At 48.7% G+C, this 26,976-nt stretch overlaps 1 protein-coding gene across 1 annotated transcript in view; it reads left to right on the forward strand.

The window, feature by feature from the left end:
• Positions 1–9,489: 9,489 nt before the first annotated feature.
• MYO1D (myosin ID) overlaps positions 9,490–26,976 on the forward strand; it is a gene marked incomplete at both ends in the record, with an annotated part of 145,280 nt that continues 127,793 nt past the window's right edge. Inside the window, one exon of the mRNA XM_080360011.1 lies at positions 9,490–9,584. Coding sequence (XP_080216137.1) covers positions 9,490–9,584 — 95 coding nt within the window. The remainder of the gene's footprint in view (positions 9,585–26,976) is intronic.

Raw genomic sequence — 26,976 nt, forward strand, 5'->3', positions numbered from 1 at the left:
TCTTCCTTAACCATCTGGATGACGGGTCATGATGTTTAACCAGGGTGCTGGTGCTCCGGAGGGTCGTGCTGCCATCCAGAGGGACCTGGAGAAATGGGAACTTCCTGCAGTTCAACGTCTCCTTTCTCTTTTGTTTTCCCTCTGGGTTCTTCTAGATTGGACTCCCCATCCTTGCGTCCTTTCTGCCCCACACTTTCTGTCCCTGTTTTCTCCCTGGGTCCCTCGCGCACACAGAGGTGGCAGGTGGGCCGGGAGAGGTTGAACCCAGCTCCTCTCCAAGGGGCTCACTGTGACTTGGGCTAACAACATACCCTCAATCATTTCACTTCTTTCAAGCCACAAAACTCCTCTCTGAGCCCACCACAAGTTTGCTGATCACAAATTCTGGTAGCCAGAAGTCCTGGGCTCCAGGGAAAACTCTTTTCATGCCGACCTCATTGGAGACCCATAAGCTGCACATCCAGAACCTCTTTGGCTGCTGTGCTTCCTTTGAACCTCTCCTAAGCTACACCCAGCTCTAGACCTTGATTTTGGGGTGGTTTTTTGTTTGTTGGTTTTCCCAGGACCGGAGCCCAGAGGAACTGGAGCAGACTTTATCTGGGACTTTTCCCTGGAGGGCTCGGGGCTGGGCTGGCAGCTTGGGAGGAAGCTCATTAACAGTTGCAAGACTGATTGGGAAAGTTCATGCCCTCGGGAGTCCTTTTGCTAGAACAGCGCGGTGTTTGATGGCGAATGGGTGATTGTCGTGTTGAGTTCTGCTGATACCATGCCATACCTGCTGAAGACACCCCGCCAGGTCTTTTTTTAAGATACAGGGATTTTAAAGATGTGCAGATAAAGGGAAATACCTATGCAGATTTTTGACATTCTTTTGGTGTGGGGAGCCCAGGTATCTAGGAGGGAGCTGTTTGCTTCCATCAGTATAACCTGGCTGCAGGGGACACGGTGCTGAGCTGGGATGGATGGAGAACTGTCCTGGGAACATCACAGAGGGACCATGGAGCCCTGGCTGAGCTGTGTTAAAGGTCTCCAGGCTCCAAAAAGCTTCCCTTCTCCACTCCTTCTCCACTCCTTCTCCTCCTCCTTCTCTTTCTCTTTCTCTTCTCCTTCTCCTCTCCTTCTCCTTCTCCTCTCCTTCTCCTTCTCCTCTCCTTCTCCTTCTCCTCTCCTTCTCCTCTCCTTCTCCTCCTCTCCTTCTCCTCTTCTCCTTCTCCTTCTCCTCTCCTTCTCTGTCTCCTCTCCTTCTCCTCCTCCTCTCCTTCTCCTCCTCCTCTCCTTCTCCTCCTCCTCTCCTTCTCCTCCTCCTTCTCTCCTTCTCCTCCTCCTTCTCCTCTCCTTCTCCTCCTCCTCCTCTCCTTCTCCTTCTCCTCTCCTTCTCCTCCTCCTCCTCCTCCTCCTCCTTCTCCTCTCCTCCTCCTCCTCCTTCTCCTCTCCTTCTCCTCCTCCTTCTCCTCTCCTTCTCCTCCTCCTTCTCCTCTCCTTCTCCTCTCCTTCTCCTCCTCCTTCTCCTCCTCCTTCTCCTCCTCCTTCTCCTCCTCCTCCTCTCCTTCTCCTCTCCTTCTCCTCCTCCTCTCCTTCTCCTCCTCCTTCTCCTCTCCTTCTCCTCTCCTTCTCCTCTCCTTCTCCTCTCCTTCTCTTCTTCTTCTCCTCTCCTTCTCCTTCTCCTCTCCTTCTCCTCTCCTTCTCCTCTCCTTCTCCTCTCCTTCTCTTCTCCCCTTCTCCTCTCCTTCTCCTCTCCTTCTCCTCTCCTTCTCTTCTCCTTCTCCTCTCCTTCTCTTCTCCTTCTCCTCTCCTTCTCCTCTCCTTCTCTTCTCCTTCTCTTCTTCTCCTCTCCTTCTCTTCTCCTTCTCTTCTTCTCCTCTCCTTCTCTTCTCCTTCTCCTCTCCTTCTCTTCTCCTTCTCCTCTCCTTCTCTTCTCCTTCTCCTCTCCTTCTCTTCTCCTTCTCTTCTCTCCTCCTTCTCCTCCTCCTTCTCCTCTCCTTCTCCTTCTCCTCTCCTTCTCCTTCTCCTCTCCTTCTCCTTCTCCTCTCCTTCTCCTCTCCTTCTCCTCTCCTTCTCCTCTCCTTCTCCTTCTCCTCTCCTTCTCCTCTCCTTCTCTTCTCCTTCTCTTCTCCTTCTCTTCTCCTTCTCTTCTCCTTCTCTTCTCCCCTTCTCCTCTCCTTCTCCTCTCCTTCTCCTCTCCTTCTCCTCTCCTTCTCTTCTTCTCCTCTCCTTCTCCTCTCCTTCTCTTCTTCTCCTCTCCTTCTCCTCTCCTTCTCTTCTCCTTCTCCTCTCCTTCTCTTCTCCTTCTCTTCTCTCCTTCTCCTCTCCTCTCCTTCTCCTCTCCTTCTCCTCTCCTTCTCCTCTCCTTCTCTTCTCTCCTCCTTCTCTCCTTCTCCTCTCCTCTCCTTTCCTTCTCCTCTCCTTCTCCTCTCCTTCTCCTCTCCTTCTCGAGTTTTAATGAAAACCATTTGGATGCCATACAATGGGGCAACAGGATAACCACCCCTCCCAAAACTGCGCCATGAAACCAGAGTACAGGAGCTCAGGGTCTCAATGGTTGGGTGGGTTTCCATCACTTTTGTGCTTCGAGGGCTGGGTCAGGCTCAGCACCTGCACCTCTGAGCAAGCAGGGATGACATTTTTCTCCAGGCTGCTGCAAAATCAGCTGCAGTCACAGCCAGTGAACATCTCGAGATGTTTCCCTTCTGTTCAGACAAGTTTGGTGGTTTTGGCTGGATTCCCACCTCTGTTTACTTGTGGAATCACAACTGGAGATGGAGGTACAAAGTAGTTTGGAGTGAAGCTCCTGCCATAGGGCAAGTTCCTTCCTCTCCAGGAGGGAGAACACAAACGGGTTGGCTTGTGCCGAGGGACAGTCCCGTAACGCACCCGCTGCCCCCGTCCTGCGGCTCCTCCACCCTCTGCTCCCAGAAGGACAAACATCCTCAAGAGAGTTCTCAGGAACAGGATTGGGGAAGATTTCCCCTTATTAGAAGCAAAAGCGTTACAGACTCTGCTTTATCTGCTTTCTTTTATGGGATGTCTTGCTCCGTCGTGCTCTGTTCTGAAAGGGGATGTTAATAAACACGGCATGAATAATGTTCTCCCAGTATAAATCGCTACAGATTTATGCAACAGCCACATTAGAGCCTTGGAAAAAAATCTCATTTCTGCCTTCATAATGTTTCCTGGAAAACTCCATAAAAGAAAACACAATATCCATTTTATATCATTACAAAAAGCCCAGGAACTCAATATTTAGTTTTGTTTACAGTTTAACATCCTCCTGGTTGGCTAGAGACCATAATATTATCGTGTATGTGACAGACTGGAAATTTTGATGTGATGTGTGATTTTCTACTTCCCCTTTTGAAAGAAGAAGAACAGAGAAGAGGGAATGGCAAACGTTACCCACTCAGGAACGGCCGATGCTGGGGAGGCCCGTGGCAGCCACTTACCAGCAGGGAAATCGGAGAGAGGTGAACTGATGAATGAAATAGAAGAATTAACATTAGAAGAAGCTAAGAAAGAAGAAATTATCATAGAATAGAATCGCAGAACAGTTTGGGTTGGAGGGATGTTCCCAGCTCCCCAGTGCCCCCCTGCCATGACAGGGACATCTGCACCAGCTCAGGGTGCTCAGAGCCCCGTCCAGCCTGGCCTGGGATGTCTCCAGGGATGGTTCAGCCACCACCTCTCTGGCCAACCTGGGCCAGGCTCTCACCACCCTCAGGACAACAATTCCTTCCTCATGTCCAGCCTGAATCTCCCTCCTTTACTTTCAAACCATCACCCCATGTCTTGTCGCAACAGCCCCTGCTCAAAAGTCTGTCCCCATCTTATGGGCCCCTTTTAAGCCCAGAAAGGCCACACTAAGGTCTCCCCGGAGCTTCTCTTCTCCAGGAATATATCAATATAATTTATCAAAAGCAAAACTTGTGTATTTAAAGGGAGACCAGGCAGATGATTAACTAAGGCATAGAACACTCTCCAGTGAAATCTCTGTATTTAGAAGTTCTCTTTTTCTGCCCTCAATTCAACCCTTCCATCTCAGGGAGAAGCTGGGTTCCAGACAGGTCTCTGTTCTGCTCCAGAGATGTGGTTTTGATGTGTCCAGCCACACCTGGGTACACTTTGAGGCCGATGAATGCACATACACACTGGCACACGTGCTGCCATCCTGTGCACGTCCCCATGCAGGGCAGAGCTGGGCACCCCCAGTACCCAAAGCAGCCGCGTTGGGGCGGATCGGAGCTGCAGGGGCAGGGACACTGGAGCCCCACGGCCGCTCATGGAACCACAGAATCATTTTGGTTGGAAAAGCCCCTCAAGCTCATCGAGTCCAACCATAACCCACCCCCGGCACTGCCCCATGTCCTGAGGACCTCATGTCCGTCTGTCCAACCCTCCAGGGATGGTGACTCCAGCACTGCCCTGGGCAGCCTGTTCCAATGCCCCACAGCCCTTTGGGGAAGAAATTGTTCCCCACATCCAACCTCAACCTGCCCCTTATCTGAGCACTGTGGTGATGGAAGACATGGGTCCCCAGCGACCCCCAGCTAGGACATGGTTCTTTACCAGAGCCCGGCTTGGGCACACGGCCGACACAGCCCCAGTCCTGCCCCGCTTTGTTTCTGCAATACACTTCAACACAATCAAATATCTGAAGGTGAAGCATCAGGTGGGTTTGTTTCCCAGGCAGATTTCCTGCTCAGGCACAGGGTCGTGCTCCAAAGCCGATTTTCAGTTCATCACCCAGTGAGAGAAGCGTGTTCATCCCTCAATAAACATGGGACGATAAGAAACAACTTTAAAGCCTTTTCCCCGTCCTTTCCCACCCTGCTATGCTGGAGCACAGAGCAACCCCGCTGCTTGTTTTTCAAGCGCTGTTTGTTGTCTAATTTAGGATTGTCTACTTGAAAGCCTCCAGCCAGAGCTGTAAAACCACAGCTGCGTTTTGCAGATGAGAGACTTGGGTTGGTTTCAGATCTCGTTTTTGGAGAGGCCGCCGCCGTCCTGAGCAAAGGCAGCACAAATGGCACAAGTCCATCCTTTAGAGTAGCAAACTGTTGGAGCTGTCATCCTTCAGAAGCCTTTCCCTGTTCATTTCGGATCTGCAAACTGAAAAAAAAAAGCCTCTTCTATGTTTAACCCCTCAATATCTTCAGTCTGTTTAGGCTCCTATCACCAACGTAGTTAAATAAAATAATAATAATAGAAGACACCATTACAGAATCCCAGGATGTGAGGGGTTGGAAGGGACCTGGAAAGCTCATCCAGTGCAATCCCCCCATGGAGCAGGAACACCCAGATGAGGTTACACAGGAAGGTGTCCAGGCGGGTTGGAATGTCTGCACAGAAGGAGACTCCACAACCCCCTGGGCAGCCTGGGCCAGGCTCTGCCACCCTCACCGGGAACAAGTTGCTTCTCATCTTTCAGTGGAACCTCCTGTGTTCCAGTTTGCACCCATTGCCCCTTGTCCTGTCCCTGGTTGTCACCAGCAGAGCCTGGCTCCATCCTCCTGACACTGCCCCTTTCCATCTTGATCCCCAGGAATGAGTCCCCCCTCAGTGTCCTCTTGTCCAGCTCCAGAGCCCCAGCTCCCTCAGCCTTTCCTCACACGGGAGATGCTCCACTCCCTGCAGCATCTTGGTGGCTGCGCTGGACTCTCTGCAGCAGTTCCCTGTCCTGCTGGAACTGAGGGGCCACAGCTGGACACAAGATTCCAGGTGTGGTCTCCCCAGGGCAGAGCAGAGGGGCAGGAGAACCTCTCTGACCTACTGACCACCCCCTTCTAACCCACCCCAGGTCCCATTGGCTTCCTGGCCACAAGGGCCCAGTGCTGGCTCATGGTCACCCTGCTGCCTAAAAATAAAATCTGAAAAGCCCTTTCAGCTGCAGTCACTTGGACATTCATCCTCTCACTTCTACCAAAGCTGCTCTTTGGGATGACAGGGAGGATTTTTAAAGGATGCCATATGATGTGTGCAGCCACCCCAGGGCACTTCCCCTCTGGGAATAAGTCATCGCTTCCAATTATTTAAAAAAAAAAAAAAAAAATCAAGGCTCTACACCCAGATGTTTCCCCATTAATAGGGAGGAGGGCGTTTGTATCATGGAGTCCAGAACGTCTCCCCAGACCCTATGGTGGCCCAGTGGCCAAGACAGCCACAGGTGGTGGCTCAGAGCAGGCAGACCTGTCACCCCCTCCCACCGCAAACCCACCGAAGAGACACGTCACAGCCTTCAGCTCGTGCCACCATCGCGAGGTGACGAGGCCCAGATCCCTCTGGAAGGATCCATCCCTTTTCCAGCCTCCTGGGGAGAGAAGCTCAGTAGCTGGAAGAGGCTGATGCAGGGAGGTCGTCCCAGTGCTGCCAGGAGCTGGTGGCACTTAAGCAGGCCTGGGGACACCCTCAGGGGGGTGGCCGGGCACTGCAACACACCCCAACCGTCGCCTGGGCTTAATTTGAGCCCGGAGAACCCAGAGACACCCCCGTGCACAGAGGGGACCGTCCCACGGAGAGCCTGGAAACAAGTCACGCAGTGCCACCAACTGACGCAGCATCGCTGGGGATGCTGCTGCTCCCCAAGCTTGATGGGGCCCCAGGACTTGCAATAACAGCCACTCCTCTCCCCTTTCTTGACCAAACCTGGTGCAAAGGTGTCCAGCTGCCCTGGGCCACCAGGGCAAAGAGGCTTCTCTATCCAGGAAGGACCCATTGGAACTTTGGGGCTCATTTGCCCACCAGCAGGGCCACTCTGCAGATATTTATTGAGGGGATGCGCATGAGCACCCTCTGTCCTGCGCCCCTACATGGGTACATGGGTCACCCACCCATAGTCATCCAAGCCCACCTGCTGCTCTTGGTGCCAGCCCAGGTAGGAGATTCTGTCAAACAACGCTAATAAATACTTTATTTACCAAAAACCACATTAAAATACTCCTAAGGCTGTCTCATGTCCCTTCAGTCACAGCATAAGGATCCTGGGGGAGGCTTGGAGAGCTCACGCAGCAGCACCAGCTTTGTGGCCAGCAGGACCTGCTGGTGGCCGAGGTGGCTTCTTCTGCCGCAGCGGGACAGCCGGGTGGCCTCCAGCACCACGTCCCCAAGCAGCCGGGGGCTGCCGAGCCTGGCGAGGACAGCGGCCACCAGGCAGGAGGCTCCAGCGGACCACATCTGCAGGGACAGCAACCACGAGAGCATCAGCGCAACCACCCGTGGGGCGTATGGCTTGAGGAGCTGCCCTGCCCACCACACCTTCAATTCAAGTCAAAAACGTCCAGATTCAGCTAAAGCACAAGCATCCAGGCTTGGATACATGGATGAGCAAGCTGAGCTTGCAGCCAAGCCTAACTGGAGCGTACCTGGTTTAGGAGCTTGTGGATGTGGGTGGAATAAACCACCTTCTTCTTCTGCCAGCGGGGACGGAGGCAGAGGAGGCTCTGCCAGGCGCAGCCCATCGCTCCTTTCTTCCTTGAGAAAATGGGGGGCTCAGGCTTCATCACTGTTGCCCACAGCCCCAGCACCTCTGCTGAGCAACAACAGAGCCCCAGCACCTCCGCCCGGCCCAGGGCATTTGTAGGCACTCAATTAGCATCATGCAAATTAGGCACTTGCAATAACAATAAAAGAAATATTTAGCATGTTGTATAAAACAAGGCTGGAAAATATCCCACTATTGAGGTGAACACACCAGAAAAACAAAACACAAAAAGGGCATTTTAGGGCATTTTTTTCCCCCCGCTCACCTTCAGGAGCTCCCCGGCCCTGTCCTCCCCCAGGGGCAGGCAGGGAACAAGCCAGGAACTGCTACCTATAACCAGGGGGGTTATTGCTTTCAGCTGGGGGCTGCAGCCCTTTGGGACCCACCGGGCTGTGGGGACAGGGATGGTGACAAGAATGGAGACAGGGATGGGGACAATGACAGGGATGGGGATGGCCACACTGCCTCAGCCCTGCACCCCCCAGATCCTATACCCAAACAGCAATTCTCACCCCAAATACCTTTTTTTTCTTCAGGTCAGGCCCTTTCTGCTCCCATGTCTCCCCTTGCCCTTGTTGCCCTCATTAGTATTATTAACCTAATTAGCCTGAAGCCTGGTTCTGTGGTGGTGCAGGACCTTTGCTTGGGGCACCCAGGTGTTGCTGTGATATTTTTTGCATGGTTTTATTTTGCATGTATTTGGGGGGTTTCTGGGGGTTCTGTAAGTGCTGGAGTGAGCAGGACCTGGGAGGGCACCCATGGGTGCTGGGTGCAGGATCTGGCCCCACAGGGTGGGGGTCCCTCAGTGCAGCAGGACACTTGGGGGGGGGCTAAAATGCAGAATCCCCTTGGCTGCACCCTGGGGTGGGTTTGTGGGGAGGGAGGGTGACCCCTTGGTGCAGGATCCATCTCTGCAGCACCCTGGGCTGGGGGTTCCATGGGGTACAGGATGTGGCAGCACAGCACCCTGGGGCTTCGCAGCCCCTTGTCCTGGGGGTTCCCCTGGGCAGCCTGGAGAAGCCCGAAAACCAACCACCCCCTGGGCTGCGTCCTCAGTCCCATGTCCTGTCCCTGGTTGTCACCAGCAGAGCCTGGCTCCATCCTCCTGACACTGCCCCTTTCCATCTTGATCCCCAGGAATGAGTCCCCCCTCAGTGTCCTCTTGTCCAGCTCCAGAGCCCCAGCTCCCTCAGCCTTTCCTCACACGGGAGATGCTCCACTCCCTGCAGCATCTTGGTGGCTGCGCTGGACTCTCTGCAGCAGTTCCCTGTCCTGCTGGAACTGAGGGGCCACAGCTGGACACAAGATTCCAGGTGTGGTCTCCCCAGGGCAGAGCAGAGGGGCAGGAGAACCTCTCTGACCTACTGACCACCCCCTTCTAACCCACCCCAGGTCCCATTGGCTTCGTGGCCACAAGGGCCCAGTGCTGGCTCATGGTCACCCTGCTGTCCCCAGGACCCCCAGCTCCCTTTCCCCTACGCTGCTCTCTAATTCCCCAACTTACACTGAACCTGGGGTTGTTCTGCCCACATTCAAGACTCTACACTTTGTTCTATTTCATTCTCTACCCAACTCCCCACCCTGTCCAGCTCTCCGATGGCAGCACAGCTTCCAGTGTCACTCACTCCCCCAGTCTGCTCCCATCACCAAGCTGCTGACAGTGCACTCTACACGTCCCTCCTCATGGCAGGGGTGGCACCAAACTATCCTCCGATTCTATGTGCCCCCCCGCCACTGTTTGGGGGGGGGGACCCATAATCTGCAGTGCGCGTCTGTGCCCAGCAGAGGGCGCTCTTGTTTCTCCCGCGCTTTGCGGGGGGGGGGGGGTGTTGTGTGTGTGCTTCGCCTGCGCGGGCCACCAGGGGGCGCTGCGCACGGTGCCCGCCTCGCCCCCGCCGGCCCCGCCTCACCGCAGGTGAGGCGGGGCCCGGCGGGGGCGAGGCGGGCACCCCCGCTTCCCCCCCCCGCCCCCCCCCCCTCCCTCCCCAACCCGGGGCAGCGTGAACCCAACAGTCGCCATGGCGGAGCAGGAGAGTTTGGAGTTCGGCAAAGCCGACTTCGTGCTGATGGACGCCGTCACCATGCCCGAGTTCATGGCCAACCTCCGCCTGCGGTGAGGGGTTATGGCGCGGGGGGGGGGTGGGGGGACACACGGGGTGGTGTGAGGCGCGGGAAGGGTCCCCCGGTGTGTGAGGGGTTGTGAGGCGCCGTTTTCTCTGTTCGCCGCCACTTTGGTTACCGGGGTGAGGAGGGGGGTGAGTGACTTGAAGCGGGAGGTGTCGCCTCCCCCGCCGTGAGGTGACTGAGCAAAAATCCTCACAAAAGAGGGGAAACTTGTGTAAAACTGGGACTTTTGGGAGAGCCCAGTGAGCACCCAGCCCTCCCTGTGGGTCTGTGGGGACTTTTTTTCCTCAGAAAACCTCCTTCTTGTGCTTCAGTCTCCACCTCATACCCTCTAACAGGTCTGTGCTGACATCTGTGCAAAGTTGAGATGGAATTAAATAAAACAACACAGCAATAAAAGTCACCAAGTCCAAGGTTGCTCCAGCCTCACGGGAGTTACCTGTGAACCCGCGCTGTGCAGACAGTTTGTGATCTTTATGGTTTTATTTCCTTTTTAACTGCAGTCGGCTCAGGGAAGATCTGCCTTCCCACCCCAGGTTGTGCATCCAACTCATGGACAGTTCATGATCTTTATAGTTTTATTTCCTTTCTGGCTCAATGGGCTTGGGGAAGATCTGCCTGCCCACCCCAGGTTGTGGATGATCCCACTCATGGACATTTCGTTTGTGATCTTTATGGCTTTATTTCCTTTTTAACTGCAATCGGCTTAGGGAAGATCTGCCTTCCCACCCCAGGTTGTGGATCCAACTCATGGACAGTTCATGATCTTTATAGTTTTATTTCCTTTCTAACCACAATGGACTTGGGGAGGATCTGCCTTCCCACCCCATTATGTGGATCCAACTCATGGACAGTTCGTGATCTTTATAGTTTTATTTCCTTTCTGGCTCAATGGGCTTGGGGAAGATCTGCCTTCCCACCCCATTATGTGGATCCAACTCATGGACAGTTCGTGATCTTTATAGTTTTATTTCCTTTCTAACCACAATGGACTTGGGGAGGATCTGCCTTCCCACCCCATTATGTGGATCCAACTCATGGACAGTTCATGATCTTTATAGTTTTATTTCCTTTCTGGCTCAATGGGCTTGGGGAAGATCTGCCTTCCCACCCCAGGTTGTGGATGATCCCACTCATGGACATTTCGTGATCTTTATGGTTTTATTTCCCTTCTGGCTCAACGGGCTTGGGGAGGATCTGCCTGCCCACCCCATTATGTGGATCCAACTCAATCCCGAGCGGCGCTGGGTCAGCCGGGGGGACCCTGAGTCTGCGGTTGCCTCTTTCCATTATAAAACATTCATGTGAGCTCTTCCTGATAAACCCTTATGCCCCTGCCTGTGCAAGGATTTGATAGTTACCCAAGGGAAGCCTTTGGGATAAAAATGTGATTTATCGCCTGTCCCCCACCTGCTAGTTTTGCTCAGGCTTTATGACCCTCTCCTGCTGCTTGCATTGTGGAGATGTTGGAATCAATAACTTTTCAGGCCCGTGTGGTTGTTGAACACACCTGAGAGCAGCTCTGGCAACAGCCAGGGGAAGACAGGTGGGTTAAGCTTCCTCACCTGCCATAAAACTGCTGAGGAAGGAAAAAATTAAGCTCTTTCAGGCAATTATGATGTCTGTTCTGCATAAAATGTATAGATTTTGAGCTCTGGCTTCATCAGCTGCTGAGTGTTCGAGAATCTTTGTGCTCCACAGCCGGGTGGACCCGTTTTCTGAGGTGCTGCAAGGTCAGGACTGCGAGATGTAATAGCAACCAGCATATTCAATACTGTTTTTGCTTTTATATTTTGGATTTATAATTGGGTAGCGAGAGCATTTGTGTTTAAATACTCAGAAAAATGTAGTGTGAACAGGTGAGCTTTGAACATGAGGAAATGTCGGATTTAAATACATTTTTCAGTGCCTCTAAAAGTTTAAATTTGTTTCTCATTTGTGCATGCTATGACACTGTAATTGTATTACAAAAAGCTTGCAAACGAAGTTGTCCTAATTAGCAGGAAACCTGCATGTAACGGTTTGTTCTTGGGGTTTTTATTCTTCGGTTAGTGTGCACTAGGAATCTAAACGAAGTATTGGAAATGGATCGTTAGATAACTTAAAAATCAACATAGCGTGTTGGTTGTGTTTAGGAATCAAATTAATGAACTGAGAGGTGCCTTGCACTGGTAGACTTTGCTGGTTTTGCATGAAAGAGGATGAGCGGAACAAGCCAGCAATTCTGGATCCTTACAGTTGATGCGCAGTTTGATATTTTATCGGTTTTCCTGTCCTGTTGCTGACCGTGCCCAAGGACCTGTCTGGACATCCCTGCTGTATCTAATACACCATCAGCTCCAAGGCCTTGGTCCCTGTTACTCAAAACCAGGTTTTACCTTGTGACAGCAATTCAAACTCCGGTTTCTTTTGCAGGAGAACACATGCGCTGCTTTCACTGGAGCCTTGTGTCTGTGTTATGAGCAGAATAATTCCTTGTTAAAAATAATACTGTTCATTTTTCTAACCCTGGTCCTATCATCCCCTGGTTTGAGGTTTGTCTGCACTGGAACATTTGGGAAAGCCAGGCTGAATTTTCCAGAAGTGTGGCTTTTCTGTTATACTGCTAAACTCTGCTAAGCCCTGCTCAGAGCTGTGGGCCTGGCCTGCTGACCCAGCATCGCTGCTGCTGTGATTATTAATACAATTCTCAAGCAACATTTGCGTCTCTTATTTTTACCACTTTGGAGACAGTCATTAACACTCACAGCTGGTATGTTTTAAATTGTGTCAGACCCAAATTACACATGAGATTCTGACCTGTTGACAGGTTGATGCGTCACCTGTTTTGTCACGTTGTGTAGATGGCACAAGTCACCTTTGTGCTCGCCGTGCACAGAACGGAGAAATTGTTGCTTCTCCATCATTAACTTCAAGTGTCGCGTTTGCTGCGTTTACCCGGGATGGGCTCCACCCTATTCCATAAATCCCACTTTCTGCCAGAGCTATTTTTGTTTGGGGTCACTGGCTGACCCAAGACGGGTTGTGCTGGATTTAGTTCCCAAGTGAGCCCAAATGTGAGTGGAATTGAAATCATACCAGCGTCGGTGCAGGCGAGGATATTTCCCCAAGGATGTCTCTAGTGGGAAAAAGAGAAATGGTGAAGTTGCACTTTTTGTTGCATTAATATTTGAATTTAGTGCTGTTGACATGGGCTGGATTAACGTGGCTGGTTTGTTTGTCGGTGTGAGGACTTGCCTGGGTAGGTGAGTGGGTTCAATGTGAATTTACTGCCTCGTTTCCCAATCACTGCGCTTCACGCCCTGGTGTTTGTAGGTTCAGGTAGATCAGTCAGTGAGGATATGACAGTTTTAGTATTTTTTCCTGGCCGTGTCTTACAACTACTTAATAAACTGGCCGTTTCATGTGGACATGCAAGTGCTTACTGCATGTTACATATTAGCTGTAAATAAAAATCATCCAGTCTTTGAATTCCTCAGTTCTGAGTGGGCTTCGTACCAGCGCCTGGTTGTGATTTTTAGTCATCAAAATAAAAAGAAGCAGGAGTATTGGAACGGTTAGTGTGGACTCAATAGCTAGCTTGCTTTCTTTACTGAAAAACTCCAGAGCTCGAACAGATAATTGTTGAGATTAATTGAAAAGACTCCTTAAAACAGGGAATGCTTTTGGTGTCCAGCAGCTCTCGGATCCTTTCCCTGGCACTCATGGGTGTTCAGTCGCATGCCGAGTGTTACCCGCCTGTAACCAAAGGGAGAACGTCCTGCTCTGGGCTTGGTAAAACACTTTCATTTCAGTGGGAGGGTTTGATTTAACGTGACTGTGACTATTTGGCAGCAGGTGGAGCGAGATGGTGCAGGAGCTGCCAACGTTCTGCAGAAATTGTGGCACAGATGAAACTTGTGGCGCGAGCTCTTGAGTAAGGGAAACACTGAACTGTACATCCCCTCATTTCTCATCACTCCAAGTGATACAAGTTATCGTTTTTATTTTACTTCCTTGTAAAGAAGAAGGCAAAAAGGTTATTTTTCACAAGTGTGGAATATTCAGTGTTATATATAATTTCTTGTATTATCCTGCAGTGACCCCTCATTGCACTCTCCCGTACAAATACCATTTATCTCGACAAACAAATCCAAACTTAGAGCTTTAAAAATGGTCTGTACAGTACGCAAAGAGCTTGATGTCTTGAATTATCTGTTCTGTGGTCTCAGTGGTAACTTCAGGCATCACTTCAGACTAGCTGCTCCTCACAAAGTCTTGAATGTTTTGCGGGACAGCGAGACATGATCCCACTGAGCCGGGTGGTGGATAAACCCAACGCCTCCGAGTCGCAGCCGAGGGCTGGAAGTGGAAAACCAGGTAGAAAGTAGACTATTAATATTCTATATCCCAACAGCAGGGTAGCGTTCAGGATAGTCCCGTATGAGCTGGGCGCTCAAGGGCTTTCTGTTCTCACGTCTGATTCGTAAGCAGGTGTTACTTGACTCATCCATTCTAGAGCGTTGCTCATTTTCAGAAGCATTGTGCAAATTTCCTCCTGGGAATAGAACAGATCTTTGTCATGATTATTAAAGAATTCAAGGATGCATGCAAGGAACACTGTGAAAGCACGTGGTAAGGTGTAATGGTTGTAAAAGGAATTTTGGGTTGTTTTCCTCTCTTTTTTTAACTAATTCCAAAGTCCCGATGTGCAAAGGCCGTACTTGCTGCTCAGATAGTTGCTGGTCACCCCAGCCTGCCTGAGCCCAAGGATGTCCTGTGAAGAAATACAGTTGCATAGTCTTTAGAGTTGTCTCCCTGCACACATTGCGATTTCTGACCTCTTAAAGCAACACTTAATAAACCCACAGTTCTGCATTTCATTAAAAATAGGCAAAAGTGCTTTTTCTACTGTTTCTCAACTATGTCTCACAGTGCAACCACCCCCAGCATTTTCAAAGCTATGCTACATTAAGGCGACAGTCGTGAATTCGTGTTTACTGCAGATACTTTTGAAAGACAGCTAATGTTTATTATGATTAATAATATTTTTGGTATCAAGAATGTGGAAGGAAAGTGTGGTGCTCTGAGAACTCTATGTAGGTGTTGGCCATGCAGGCAGGGTGAGGTGTAGGCTCTCCTCTTATAAAAAGGTTGTAGCAAATGGAAACAGGGAATTGTGCTCCGTATGCTGCACAGGGGTATCTTGAAGGGATTTTCTTGAGACTGTGTGAAGGCGATACCTTTTGGGTGTCTCTCAAAAAAAAGGCATCTTTTGGGGGGGTTATTCCCATTTTCTGTCCTCAACAGGTCTGGCAAAGCATGCACAAGTTCTGGGCTTAAAGTTCTTGTCTTTAGAAAATCAAGAACCCCTGTAAACGTTAGAACTGATATTTTCTCAGCCAGGATGTGGATTGTGGATCACATTTGATTCTTCATCTCTTTAGCGCTCTTTCTACTCTTCCCTTGACTTAAAGCATTGGAGCAAAGGGTGCTGTCCATATTGTATTGATGGTTTTGCACCAGCTTGCTTATCTTTTGAACACCATCTTAAACATTTGTGGTGTTGGTTGAAGCTGTGGTGGGAGAGGTTTGGCTTTTCACTAGGTAGCAAAGTCTCTTTAATCCTGGCAGAGGAAATATTATGCAAATGCTTGGTTTCATTCGTGCTTTTAGTAATGAAATATTCATGCTTAATGAACAAGCTTTTCATGCCTTTAAGCCATTTTAATTTCCTCATTTTAAATAGATGTGAATATTTGAATAGTTCATGTGGTGTTGAATTAAATAGCTGCTGGGAAGAGTCTGTTTTGTCCCTGAGGGGGTTCGTGTCACCGCGGGTGCTGCAGAACGTTCCTCACCGCTGCTCGGACGGTCAGCAGTTAAATCTCATCAGCTCTTCTTGGCTCCTTCAGAATGGTTCAGCTTGCGGAGAGCTCTCTGGTGTCAGAATTCGGAATGAATGGAATGAAAACTCCCCTTAGTCCGTCAAAATTTGACATACGGGCTTGGCCAGGATCCAGCTTGATCTTGGGAGGTGGGAAAGGCCATCGATCTAGCTTACAAAGCAAATCCTAATGACACGAGTAGTAAAAGGGGGGATCCAGGCGAACTTTTGGCTTTCTGCAGGGACTTAACGTTCAGCTCAGCTGCGACAGGTGGGCTCTGTGTTTCCTGACAGCATTCATACGAATAAAGCATTGACCAACGTCACGTCTGGCGTGGAATTTGTTTTGCCTCCATATATGTTGCATTTACAGAGTCTCACTGAATCTTCTTTTTCACATCTGTCCTCCCCTGACTTATGAATACCTTCTTTCCCCAGAGCAGAGTTTTACAGTAGTCTTTTTATAGCAGTGTGGCTGAGGTAGTGTTTAATAATTGTAACACATAGGTGTTGAATAATATACGAGGTCAGATTTATGAATGAGATTAGTCTTTCAGGGTACCTTACAGTTTTAAACCCTGGTAACGCTGAGCGCCAGAGCTGCTGGTCCTGGCTTGCCAGCCCATGCCGAGCTGCATTTATGGTGCTTCTCAGAGCACAGGTAACAAAATGTAATTGCAGGTAGCTGGCTAACAGCAAGGGGGGATGGACATTCGTGTCACCCGTGGAAAAAAAAGCCCAGAAGAATCAGTTTTTTAGCCACAACTATTTTGTATTAGCTCAACAGGAGATGTTCCTTATTGCATTTTTTAAAGTACTTTTTTTCTGCTGTTTACACAAAGTATATCTACAAAAAGCTGGTAATTGAAGAATTCCTCAGCAATCTTTTTCACAGTATCACAGTATGTTTGGGATTGGAAGGGACCTCAAAAGATCATCTAGTCCAATCCCCCTGCTGGAGCAGGAACACCCAGGTGAGGTCACACAGGAACATGTCCAGGTGGGTTTTGAATGTCTGCAGAGAAGGAGACTCCACAACCCCCCTGGGCAGCCTGGGTCAGTGTCTGTCACCCTTACTGAGAAGAAGTTTTTTCTCAAATTTAAGTGGAACCTCCTGTGTTCCAGCTTGATCCCATTACCCCTTGTCCTGTCATTGTTTGCCACCGAGAAGAGCCTGGCTCCATCCTCATGGCACTCATCCTTTATATATTTATAAACATTAATAAGGTCACCCCTCAGTCTCCTCTTCTCCAAACTAAAGAGCCCCAGCTCCCTCAGTCTTTCCTCACATGGGAGATGCTCCACTCCCTTAATAATCTTCGTTGCCCTACGCTGGACTCTCTGCAGCAGTTCCCTGTCCTGCTGGAACTGAGGGGCCACAACTGGACACAAGATTCCAGGTGTGGTCTCCCCAGGGCAGAGCAGAGGGGCAGGAGAACCTCTCTGACCTACTGACCACCCCCTTCTAACCCATCCCAGGTCCCATTGGCTTCCTGGCCACAAGGGCCCAGTGCTGGCTCATGGTCACCCTGCTGTCCCCAGGACTCCCAGGTCCCTTTCCCCTACGTTGCTCTCTAATATGTAATTTCCCAACCTATACTGGAACCTGGGGTTGTTCCTGCCCAGATGCAGGACTCTACACTTTCCCTTGTTAAATTTTTGCTATCTTGTAGATTCTGATGGGGTCCTGAAGATCCTCAGAGCAGACAGTGCATCGGTTTGTGGTACTGTGAAGCAGAATCCTGCTTTTTGTTGACTACCACACATTTGAGATGGTTTATAAAACCTGCATCATCTTAACTGAAGTTACCATCACCTGAATTTCACAAGCTAAAGGTTGGCTTTAAGATCTGCCAATTTTTTACAGTAAATATTAGCTAATATTTCCAATAAGTCTCGTGGTGTCCTTTAGTCAAGAGTCCTTTGAATTGACTTCTGTTCAAAAATCTGCCTCTTCAAATTGTTCTCCTGCCCTACAGCTCCGCCGACCACTCGCATTCCTTTTGGGCTGAGCGAGCTTTTACACTACCTGAACATTTCTCCTTTAGTCTTACTCAAATTCCTTTTAGAGATGCAGATCTCGTTAGGTATTTGATGTTACACCATCTCCCTCCTTTCTCAGTCCCTGGGTCATGATTGCCTCTTGTGGAATGAAGAAATTCTGAGAGGGGGAGAAGGAAAGAGATGTCTGAACATGGGTTTGCCTGAGTGTTAAATAGGGAGCCGTGTGTCCCTTTGTAGCGAATGCTCGTTTCCAGTTTGCAGAAGCAGACATTCAGCGATGAGAAGCTGAGGTAGGAGGATGGGGGTAGCATGTAAAGACCTTTTATTTAAAAACAGTCATTAATGACAAACCAGAGGACCCACCCCATCATCACAGCTGCTCTTGTGGTGCTGTACTTCTCAATCTCACCAGTAGAATCGTAGTCTGTTCTTGCTTTAACTCTTGATGGTGATGGCACTTTCCATTCTGTCCTCCCTAATTTCAGACCATTTTTCTGCACAGACTTTACATTTTCTCCTAGAACAGTGTTGGAATATTTGCATCTCACCACTGTTGCGTCCTGGCCCGTTCACCTGCCTGCCGAGGTATTTTGCAGCACACGTTTCCCGGTGGCTGTGATGTTGCTGCCCATCCCTTCTCCATTCAGCAGCTGGCGGCGTCTGCTCTGTTGCTGCCTCTTGTCTGCTTTGACCTGCCAGCCTCGAGATACATGAAACTTCAGCGAATAATTAGTGTGTAGCTGTTGGGTTGGCCTGATCCAGAGCATTCTTCCAGAAAAACGTACTGTTGGGTGAAATGGTGGCATTAAATGGTCCCCAGACAGCTGCTCACCTGCCGTGATGTTGTTTCTCATCTGTGAATGTTTCTTGCTGCACTCCAGGGTGTCAGCTGATGACTCCCACTGTATCTTTGAGAAATGTTGTCCCACCTGACCCTTTCTCCTCTTACCGACTTCCTGGCTATATTTGTATAATTGTGTTCTCCTCTTGGCCATCCTTGGTGACTTCTCTTTCTCCTCTGGCCTTCAGCACCTTCTTTGTACAGATGGACAGCTCTGCCCAACCTTCCCCTTGCCGACGTGTCTGTTCAGGTACCTTCAGCTCTCCCGAAGATGTCTATGTCCTCTCTGATCTCGGTGCTGATGTTTTCTCTGGTTTCGGTGTCGATCTTTCCAGCCTTGCCTGGTGAGCCAGCTGGAGGTCCCTTGGGCGGGAGGAGCGAGATCTTCTGGGCAACAATTTACATGTTATGTCTGTACCCTCTGACTTGGTCCTTTCTAGGCCTTTGCATTCAAAGCCAGATCTTCTTGTTTCCCCTATCAAATACCAGACCCAAGTCTGAGCTAGACGCAGAGCTAAAGCTCTCGCCTAGAATCACCTTCGCACTGATCGCTGTGCTCACCTCTTGCCTTACGCCTTGGCAAACCCCCCTTTCCCACATACGCCTGTTCAAAGTGTATCCACAGGGGTTGGTCGTGTTTTCTGGTTTATCTGCTTCACCTATCTCTTTCACTCTTTCCCATTTGACCTCAGAAACACAGCTTATCTCCTTTAGATGTTTATCAGTTTCTCCCACAGCACACATCTGTTAACATATCAGAACTTTATGATGAGCATTTGTGTACTTTTCCCTCAGTTGCTCCTTTTGGCATGGAAGAAATGCTCTATAAATTTCAACCAAGACACAGCCTCCTCCTTAAATGTCTAATTTATGAAATCGACCCAAACTTTGCTGTGGTAGGAGGTTTGCTATGCCGTAACCGCTGATTATCCTCTTGATCTATTCAAGTAGTTTCCTGGTTCCATATGAGATCTGTGCCCGAGGGAGTTCACGTTCTCTTGGGTCTGGACAGAGCCTGGCCTGACATTATCCTATCTGAGCTTGTTCATGCAGAGAATAATTTGATTATAGTATCATGGTCTGTTCCCATTTGAAGTCGATGTAACTTAATTTGAGAAGCCTGGAGGCTCGCTACATCTTCCTGGGGAATTAAAATCTGCAGCAGCTTTGTGGCAGGACTGTTTGCAATATGTGGTATATGATACGCTGCAAGAGGTGAATATTTAGTTTAGGGTAGTGTGTCCAACTCCATCTCCAAAGCATAATGTTTTAAGATCGTATTTTTGTGTTTTCCCCTGTACACCTGCAATCCTGCATATTTTATGTAGATTAAGCCAACTCAAGCAGCGTTTCACTGGAATTTCTGACAATCTTTGAATCAATCTTCTGGAAAGGGGCTCCTGATGCAAAGGTTTTCAGTCTCTTTTTGATGTAGAGCAGGTGCACATTGTGACCCCTCAAATAAATTATACACTGGGGCTCAAGAAACTTTCTGAAAAGGTTCCCTTTTAATATCTGGCTTCCATGATAAGCATCAGACTGGTCAGTGCCTTCACATAGTTCTGGGTTTTATTTACAGTGCCTCGGACAAACTCGCAGTAGGAAAGCTAAAGGGGGCTCGAGCAATTTACTGCGGCATTCTGCAAAACAGCCAAGGAATAATGAGAACCCATATTTTAACAGCTTACTGGATGGCAGCAAAGCCTGGCTCACAGTGAACAGCAAAGACAAACAAACTAAAACAAAACCATTTCTCTTTTCCCAGTGTCCGAACAGCACGGCTTTCTTTGGGGAGAGCTCCTCTATGGTATATTGAGGTGGTAAAATGTGGCGTGTCAGCCTGCAAGAGCCGCAGGGGCTGTAAAAGCCTTCACAGCACGGTTATCAAGGGCACAATGAGGCTTTCATGTGGCTAGACATCTACAGGAAAACTTTTACTTTTATTCTTATAACTAAATTTCAAGTAAACAGGTTATTTTCTTCACAAGAATGAAGTTTCACCTTCGGAGTCAAAACCCAGCTCTCATTGTTTGAAGGCCTCTCTTCCCGTGCTCTGTTTATAAAGCTCCTGGATATTGCATCGATCAACTTGCAAGGCCAGAAACAGCGCCTTCCACTTCTTATTAACACCGGCTTATTTGGCGTTTTATCCCTTCTTGGTCCTGGGTGTAAAGCCCAGGGGAACGACTGAAAGAAGCCTCAAAGAGCTGTGAGTATCATTTAAGCTGCCAGAAAAATCCCGGAGTACCAGACCCTGAGCACCAGGAGTCTTTAAATGAATTTGCTTAGAAAATCTGGTGCCCCTGCACGCTGCGGAGAAGATACACTCTTTTGTTATATCGCAAAGACGCCGTGCTGCTTTTCCTCTTGCTGGCAGCGCCAGAAGCACCCCAGTATTCTTTTAAAGCTGGATGTAAACAGCTCCTTGGAACAGTAGCTATTAAACTTTGTTGAAAAGTGCTTAGCAATGACAAAAAAATGTTATTTCCGAAAGGATTTTTGTAGCGCTGAAGGTTTTTTTTGTTGGTTTTTGTTTTTGTTTTTTTTTGCAAATGAAAGTCTAAATTTACCACAAAAATGTCCCTGTAACCTCTTATAATTCAAAACATATTGCTTGCTTTTCAAAAGCACAGGCAAATTACCAGGGAGGCTTTCTAAAATAAGACCGAGGGTTAGATGTATAACTTTGTGGACGACGCTTCTTGATAATAAAGTGTTTCCTTTTTTGAGCTTCGCCTGTGTCGCAGTAAGAAAGTAACTTTGCTTTATGTGGTTTATATACTGACTTCTTTTAGGTGAAAACAGCACTAAGGACGTTACCGTATTCTTGCAGGCATCAGTGTATAAAAAGGAGTTTATTAGTTGGGTTTTTTCCTATTAAATGTAGCGTTTATGTCTCTAGCAAAACAAACAATAGGAATCTTGTCTTTGTTCTTGGATTTTGGGCCGCGGTGCATCCTGGCTTTCAAGGATGCAGACATTCCTAAGTTAGACATCTCCAGTCTCTGGCAGCTGATTCGCCGAATCTTGATTCGTTCTACTGAACTTGAAACCCTTTGAGGAAACGCCAAGAAAAAGAAGATACGTGTAAACCTTTTAAAGCCTGGTGTACAAACCATACCAGCCGGGCTTGGGAGGAAACTGACGGCAAGTTGAACGATTTTGAAATGATTGGGAATAATTTGCTTAATTTTTCCGATCAGTTGATAGAAAACATGTTTTCCATTAAGGGCTTAAACTTTTGGAAACTTAAAGGGGGGCTGCTTTTTGTCAAAAGGAGTCTTGTTTTTAAGCAAAATTTGGCTGCGTCCTTTCCCCCAGGTGCTGTCCCTCCCTTCCTGCGGGTAGCAGAGGGGTGGCTGGGCCAGGCAGTCACCCCAAATGCCCAAAGGGCTGGGTGCTGGGAGTTGCTGGGTGCTGGGGAATTTTGGGTGCTGGGTGGTTTTGGGTGCTGGGTGGTTTTGGGTGCTGGGTGGTTTTGGGTGCTGGGTGTTGGGGGGTTTGGGTGCTGGGCGGTTTTGGGTGCTGGGTGTTGGGGTGTTTGGATGCTGGGCAGTTTTGGGTGCTGGGTGTTGGGGGGTTTGGGTGCTGGGCGGTTTTGGGTGTTGAGGGGTTTGGATGCTGGGCAGTTTTGGGTGCTGGGTGTTGGGGGGTTTGGATGCTGGGCGGTTTTGGGTGTTGAGGGATTTGGATGCTGGGGAGTTTTGGGTGCTGGGTGTTGGGGGGTTTGGGTGCTGGGCGGTTTGGGGTGCTGGGTGTTGGGGGGTTTGGATGCTGGGCGGTTTTGGGTGCTGGGTGTTGGGGGGTTTGGGTGCTGGGTGTTTTTGGGTGCTGGTTGTTGGGGGGTTTGGGTGCTGGGTGTTTTTGGGTGCTGGGTGTTGGGGGGTTTGGGTGCTGGGCGATTTTGGGTGCTAGGTGTTGGGGGTTTTGAGTGCTGGGTGGTTTTGGGTGCTGGGTGGTGCTGGGTGTTGGGGGGTTTGGGTGCTGGGCAGTTTTGGGTGCTGAGTGTTGGGGGGTTTGGGTGCTTGGTGTTCCTTCCTGAGGAGCAGAGGAGTGTTGGATGTCCAGCGGGATGGTAGAAGCAGGGAAGCCAGGAAAGCGTGACGGTGGACACTTACCTTCTAAAAGATGCCATGTGTATTGTCATCATGCGGCAAATAAGTAGCAATGCAAATCTCAATGTTTTAATTGGCTTAAATAACAGCTGCTTATTTTTTTTCCTGCTTTTCTGTTGGGTTTCTGGATCGTTGATGCTCTCGTGGAGGGGCCAAGGTGGCACCTGTACGAAGGAACAGAAGCAGCCAGCTTAGAGCAGAGAGGTCTTCACTGTTTCCATGACTTCTGAGGTGATAATGTTGTTTTGGGGCGCTGGTGATGCACCATAGGCCTTTATTAACTTAGAGGCCAGTCCAGATTTATTGCTGCTGATTTTGGGGAGAAAACTCTTCAGCTGATCTTAATCTCCCTCCCAGGAGCTTTTTCCATAGTTCATACGTGGTACTTCAGCTGCTTTGCTGAGGGGCAGTTTGCTAAAGTTAGTGAGTAGACCCTGTGCAGACAAATACGGTAAACACAGTGAATTTTCAAGACAATTTCTAGCACCTTGACTAAATTAAAGGATAAAATTGCTAGGGTTACATTTACTAATGTACACTATTAAACCGCAATAAATTGCAGGATGGAACAAATTAACAGGTTCTTACGGCAGGACTGGCTTGGTCAACAGGTCTGGTGTATGTTGTACTGGGGATGTGGTCAAGACTCTGCAGAGCTCAAACATTTAAGCAGTCAGGATCACTCTTGTGGGTTATTTTTATCAAGACACTTCTGCTGCCTTCTTGAAGGCTCCTCCACGCGTCAGTTATGCATCAGAAATCTTGTGTTAATAGTAATCCCCACACCGCTTTCACATCCTTTGTGCAGTGCCAAAGTATTTCTCACCTCAAGTGCCAAATTCTTGGCTCTTGATGAGCATGGTAAGCCCCATAACCAGGCTGGGAAAGCCATCCAGGGAAAAACCCCAATCCTCTCACCTTTTCGATGTAGATGTATTGGCTTGTCTTAGCCCAAAGCAGTTTAAGATGAATGAGCAGCCTCTATTTATCTTAATGAGGCATTTGATGTAGAAGCTGATAGCACAAATGGACTTATCCCAAGTAATTTGCTGGGTAACAGTGTGTAGGAAAAGTGCACAATTGTGCCCACCCATCTGGTCGTCCCTGGTGTCCACATGGAGAGTGGGAGCCTTTGACACTCCTTATATTCTCTGAATGATAGAATGCAATGGATATTGTGCAAACCAAAAGTCCCTGTCACCGAAGACAGCAATTGCTGTGTAGTTTTGACCTGTGTTTTGATACTCTGTGCACTCCAGTGCTATGAGTGCCAAATGGTCCATTTTTTTAGCACGTGGGGAGGAAATACCATGAAAAAACAACCATACCATGTACAAACCATCCATCCGTCAGTGAGGACACTCGCTGTGTGTAAATGGTGAGTGAGCAGCACTGACAAATTCCACCACTCACTGCTCTTGTTTTCTGCTTTCTGACATTTAAGCCTTTGGGAGATGCTGTGGTTGCTTTCAAACCATTCTTTCCAGTGATGAAAGCTGAAAACCTCTCTTAATAGGAGTGAAGATGGTTGTATTCATTTTGCTCTAAGAGGATGCATTTAAAACTAAACAATAGTTATCATGAGAGCCATGAAATGAATCACAAGTGCCAGCGATGAGTATTATTTCTCAGTCTGGGATCTTGCCCTGTGTTCGCCTCCCTGCCCGGTGCTGCTGTCGCTGCCACTGACCACTTGGGTTCTCCAGGATTAACTTGTATTAACTTGTCCTTCCATAGGGTTTTCACACTGAGGATTTTGCCTTTGAAATTACATCTTTCACTCAGAGTGGAAGAATGGTTTGCAGTCTCTCCTTCTCTGTGTTCCCACAAAATGTCATTGTTGGCAACAGAAGGATTTTTACGGAGCAGGTAATGTCAGAATTGGCTTCCACGGGAACGTTGATGTGACACAAGAACTGAAGGATTTCTGGAGGAATGTCCCTGGCACTGATTTGGCTGGAAATAAGCCTGGCAAGAAAAAGGATCTGTCATTTCTCTGCTCAGGATCCCTGAGAGCGTCCCATGGTGGGAACCAGTGGCACAAGAGGGTGCTGGGGGTGACGAACCTCCTGCCTCCCGTACCCCTTCCTCAGCACTCAGTTCCCCCCGTCTGCTCCATCAGAGGCATCAGAGAATGTGTCCATTGAAACGCTGCTTTCTGAGCGTATTTGTGTTCATTTTTTCGTTCTAGCGTAGTTATCCTACTTGTCAGTCTTCAGAATTATTCTCAGAGGCCTCGCTGTTCAGCAGCACTGGACTCTCTGGAAGCCACAGAAGCATCGCTCGTGTTACCCCGGTACAAGTCCCTGCATTGCTGTTACATTCTGTAATTACACACACTATTACTCATTCTCAGGTCCTTCTGGATCCCACTGCAGAGTTTATCACTCTTTTGGGTTTCATGTTTGCAGAGTGTAAGTAGCCGTTCTTCATCTGGCTTGGATTTTTCTTGCTAGATTTGTCTTGAATTACATCATAAAGAAGAAATTGAAAAAATAATTATGAATCACCTTCCTATTAAATATAGATAGCATCTACTTGTCTCTGACTTGTTTTCCTCCCAAGTGTATTTTGGGATCTCCTGGAAACTTATTTATTAGATCATACTTGTGAAGACAGTGTATGAGATTGTTCCTCTTATTCCAAATATAACCATCTTGTGATCTTAAACAACATCTGCTTCAAAATTGTCCAGCCTGACGCATTTGGCCAACACCAGCGTTCATGTGGAGGTGCCTTTTTTTGGTTAGAGACTTAATTACTTTTCTGCCTACAGGTCTGACTGTGCTAGGAGAGCAGGTTGGGATTTCCAGTTTGGGATTTCATGCGAAGGTGACTCATATTTGCCAGATCCACCTATAGCAACAATAGCAAGTGTTGTTAAAATGTGTATTATTTAGGCTACTTAATATTTATTTTGCCCAGTAGTCACTGGACTTTAACTGGTGCCTTTATCTGTGAGTTTGCTTTTTCTTCCCCCATTTATCCACCCACAGACAACCCAAAACCGCAGGTGAAGCTGCAGCGCGTCTCTATTAATGCTCCTGCTGCTACCCTGCCCTCCCACCTGCCCCGCTTTTATAACTGGGAGTGGAAATTGCCCGAGGTCATCTTCCAGAAAGCAACAACGCGTTATTCCTGCCATCGACTCTACCTCTTGGCTGGTTTCTGCAGAGCTCACGCTCCTCCTTGCAGCAACCTGCTGGTTAATTAGTGCGAGCCGCACCAGTCCCGGGTTTTAATTTCCTAGATAGTCCTTGAGTAATCTCAGTTTCAATGGTAGTTTCACTGTTGTGAGGCCGTGGTTCTAAATGGGCGAACTGCCGTATAGTCGTGTTTCTCAGGGGCTGCGCAGCTCTCGGAGCTGAAGGGGCAGGAGAGAGCTGGGGGAAAACACTTTAATCTGGAACCTGCGCTGTGGATTCCATGGGGAGCAAGAAATTTCATCCCCAGGAGCAGCGTCTGCAGTTGGGTCTTGTTTGGGTGTTCTCAAATACTGGGGTTTCAGGGTTTTTTTGGCTGCTCAAGACGTTCTTTCCCATTCTTTTCCACCCCCCAGCATTTTGTTGCTGACATCCTTGTCCTCTGGCCTCTCTTGTCCTTTATAAACAGTTTGTTTGGATCCAGGAGCGGTTGTCTTTGCTGTTGAGGTGTTTAAAGAAGAATTGCCTTTGAAATTAGTGGGAAGGTTCAATGGGCAATCGTCTCCATTTAGGGATTAAAGGAGTGAAGCTAAACATGAGGGTCTAAATAAAATATTTCCAGGTTGAAATTAGCCCTGTTTGGATGCTCCTTGTGGGGTTCCATAATTTGCAGAATTACTTCCTAATATTTACAGATATTACTTCCTAAAAGGAGATTGTTATCGATGCTTTAGTGTTCCCTCAGGGCTCCACCAACCGGGTGACCTGTAGGAAACCTAAACGGCTTCATTCTTCTCAATTTAAATTCCTTCTGTCAAAACAGTCATAACTCTTCGGATAGGGAAATGTTTTTCGCAGGATCCTCCCTGCTCGGGGTGGTCCAGCTGCACAGGATTCAGGTTGGTTGTGTCACGGGGAGGGACGGTGCTTTTCAGCCCCATGATTATTCAATATATTCCACCCTTGGGCGCTGGCGCTGGTTTTGCTGCTCGGCTCGGCGGGGCTGACGCCAGGACGTCGGCACGGCCCGCGGTTGCATAAGGGCAAACCAGCTTCAGCAAAACAGTCGTCTTGGCCAGATGTTGCAGGGAGGCAGTGATTAAGCGGGGAAAAATTTTAACAACCTTAAATGGCAGTAGATTTATTTTGGCAGGTGGAGACTGAGAAAGTCGTCGCTGCCATGTAGTGGAGTGTTGCTCTGGGGAGTTAGAATCGCGTTTGATCTGCTATAATGCTTTCTCATGCTGTCTCAAACTTATACCGGAGCAAGAGCTTCAGTGCTTTTTACAGATCTTTCTAACGTATTTGCCACCCATGTGAGAATGTGGAATGATGTTGTTTTCAGACGCTCACTAAACATCCAACATCCCATTGCTGCTTCCTTCAGAGAATGCGATGGGTAAGGATTAAAA

This window comes from Nesoenas mayeri (genome assembly GCF_963082525.1).
Source record: "Nesoenas mayeri genome assembly, chromosome: 26".
Lineage (NCBI taxonomy): Eukaryota > Metazoa > Chordata > Aves > Columbiformes > Columbidae > Nesoenas > Nesoenas mayeri.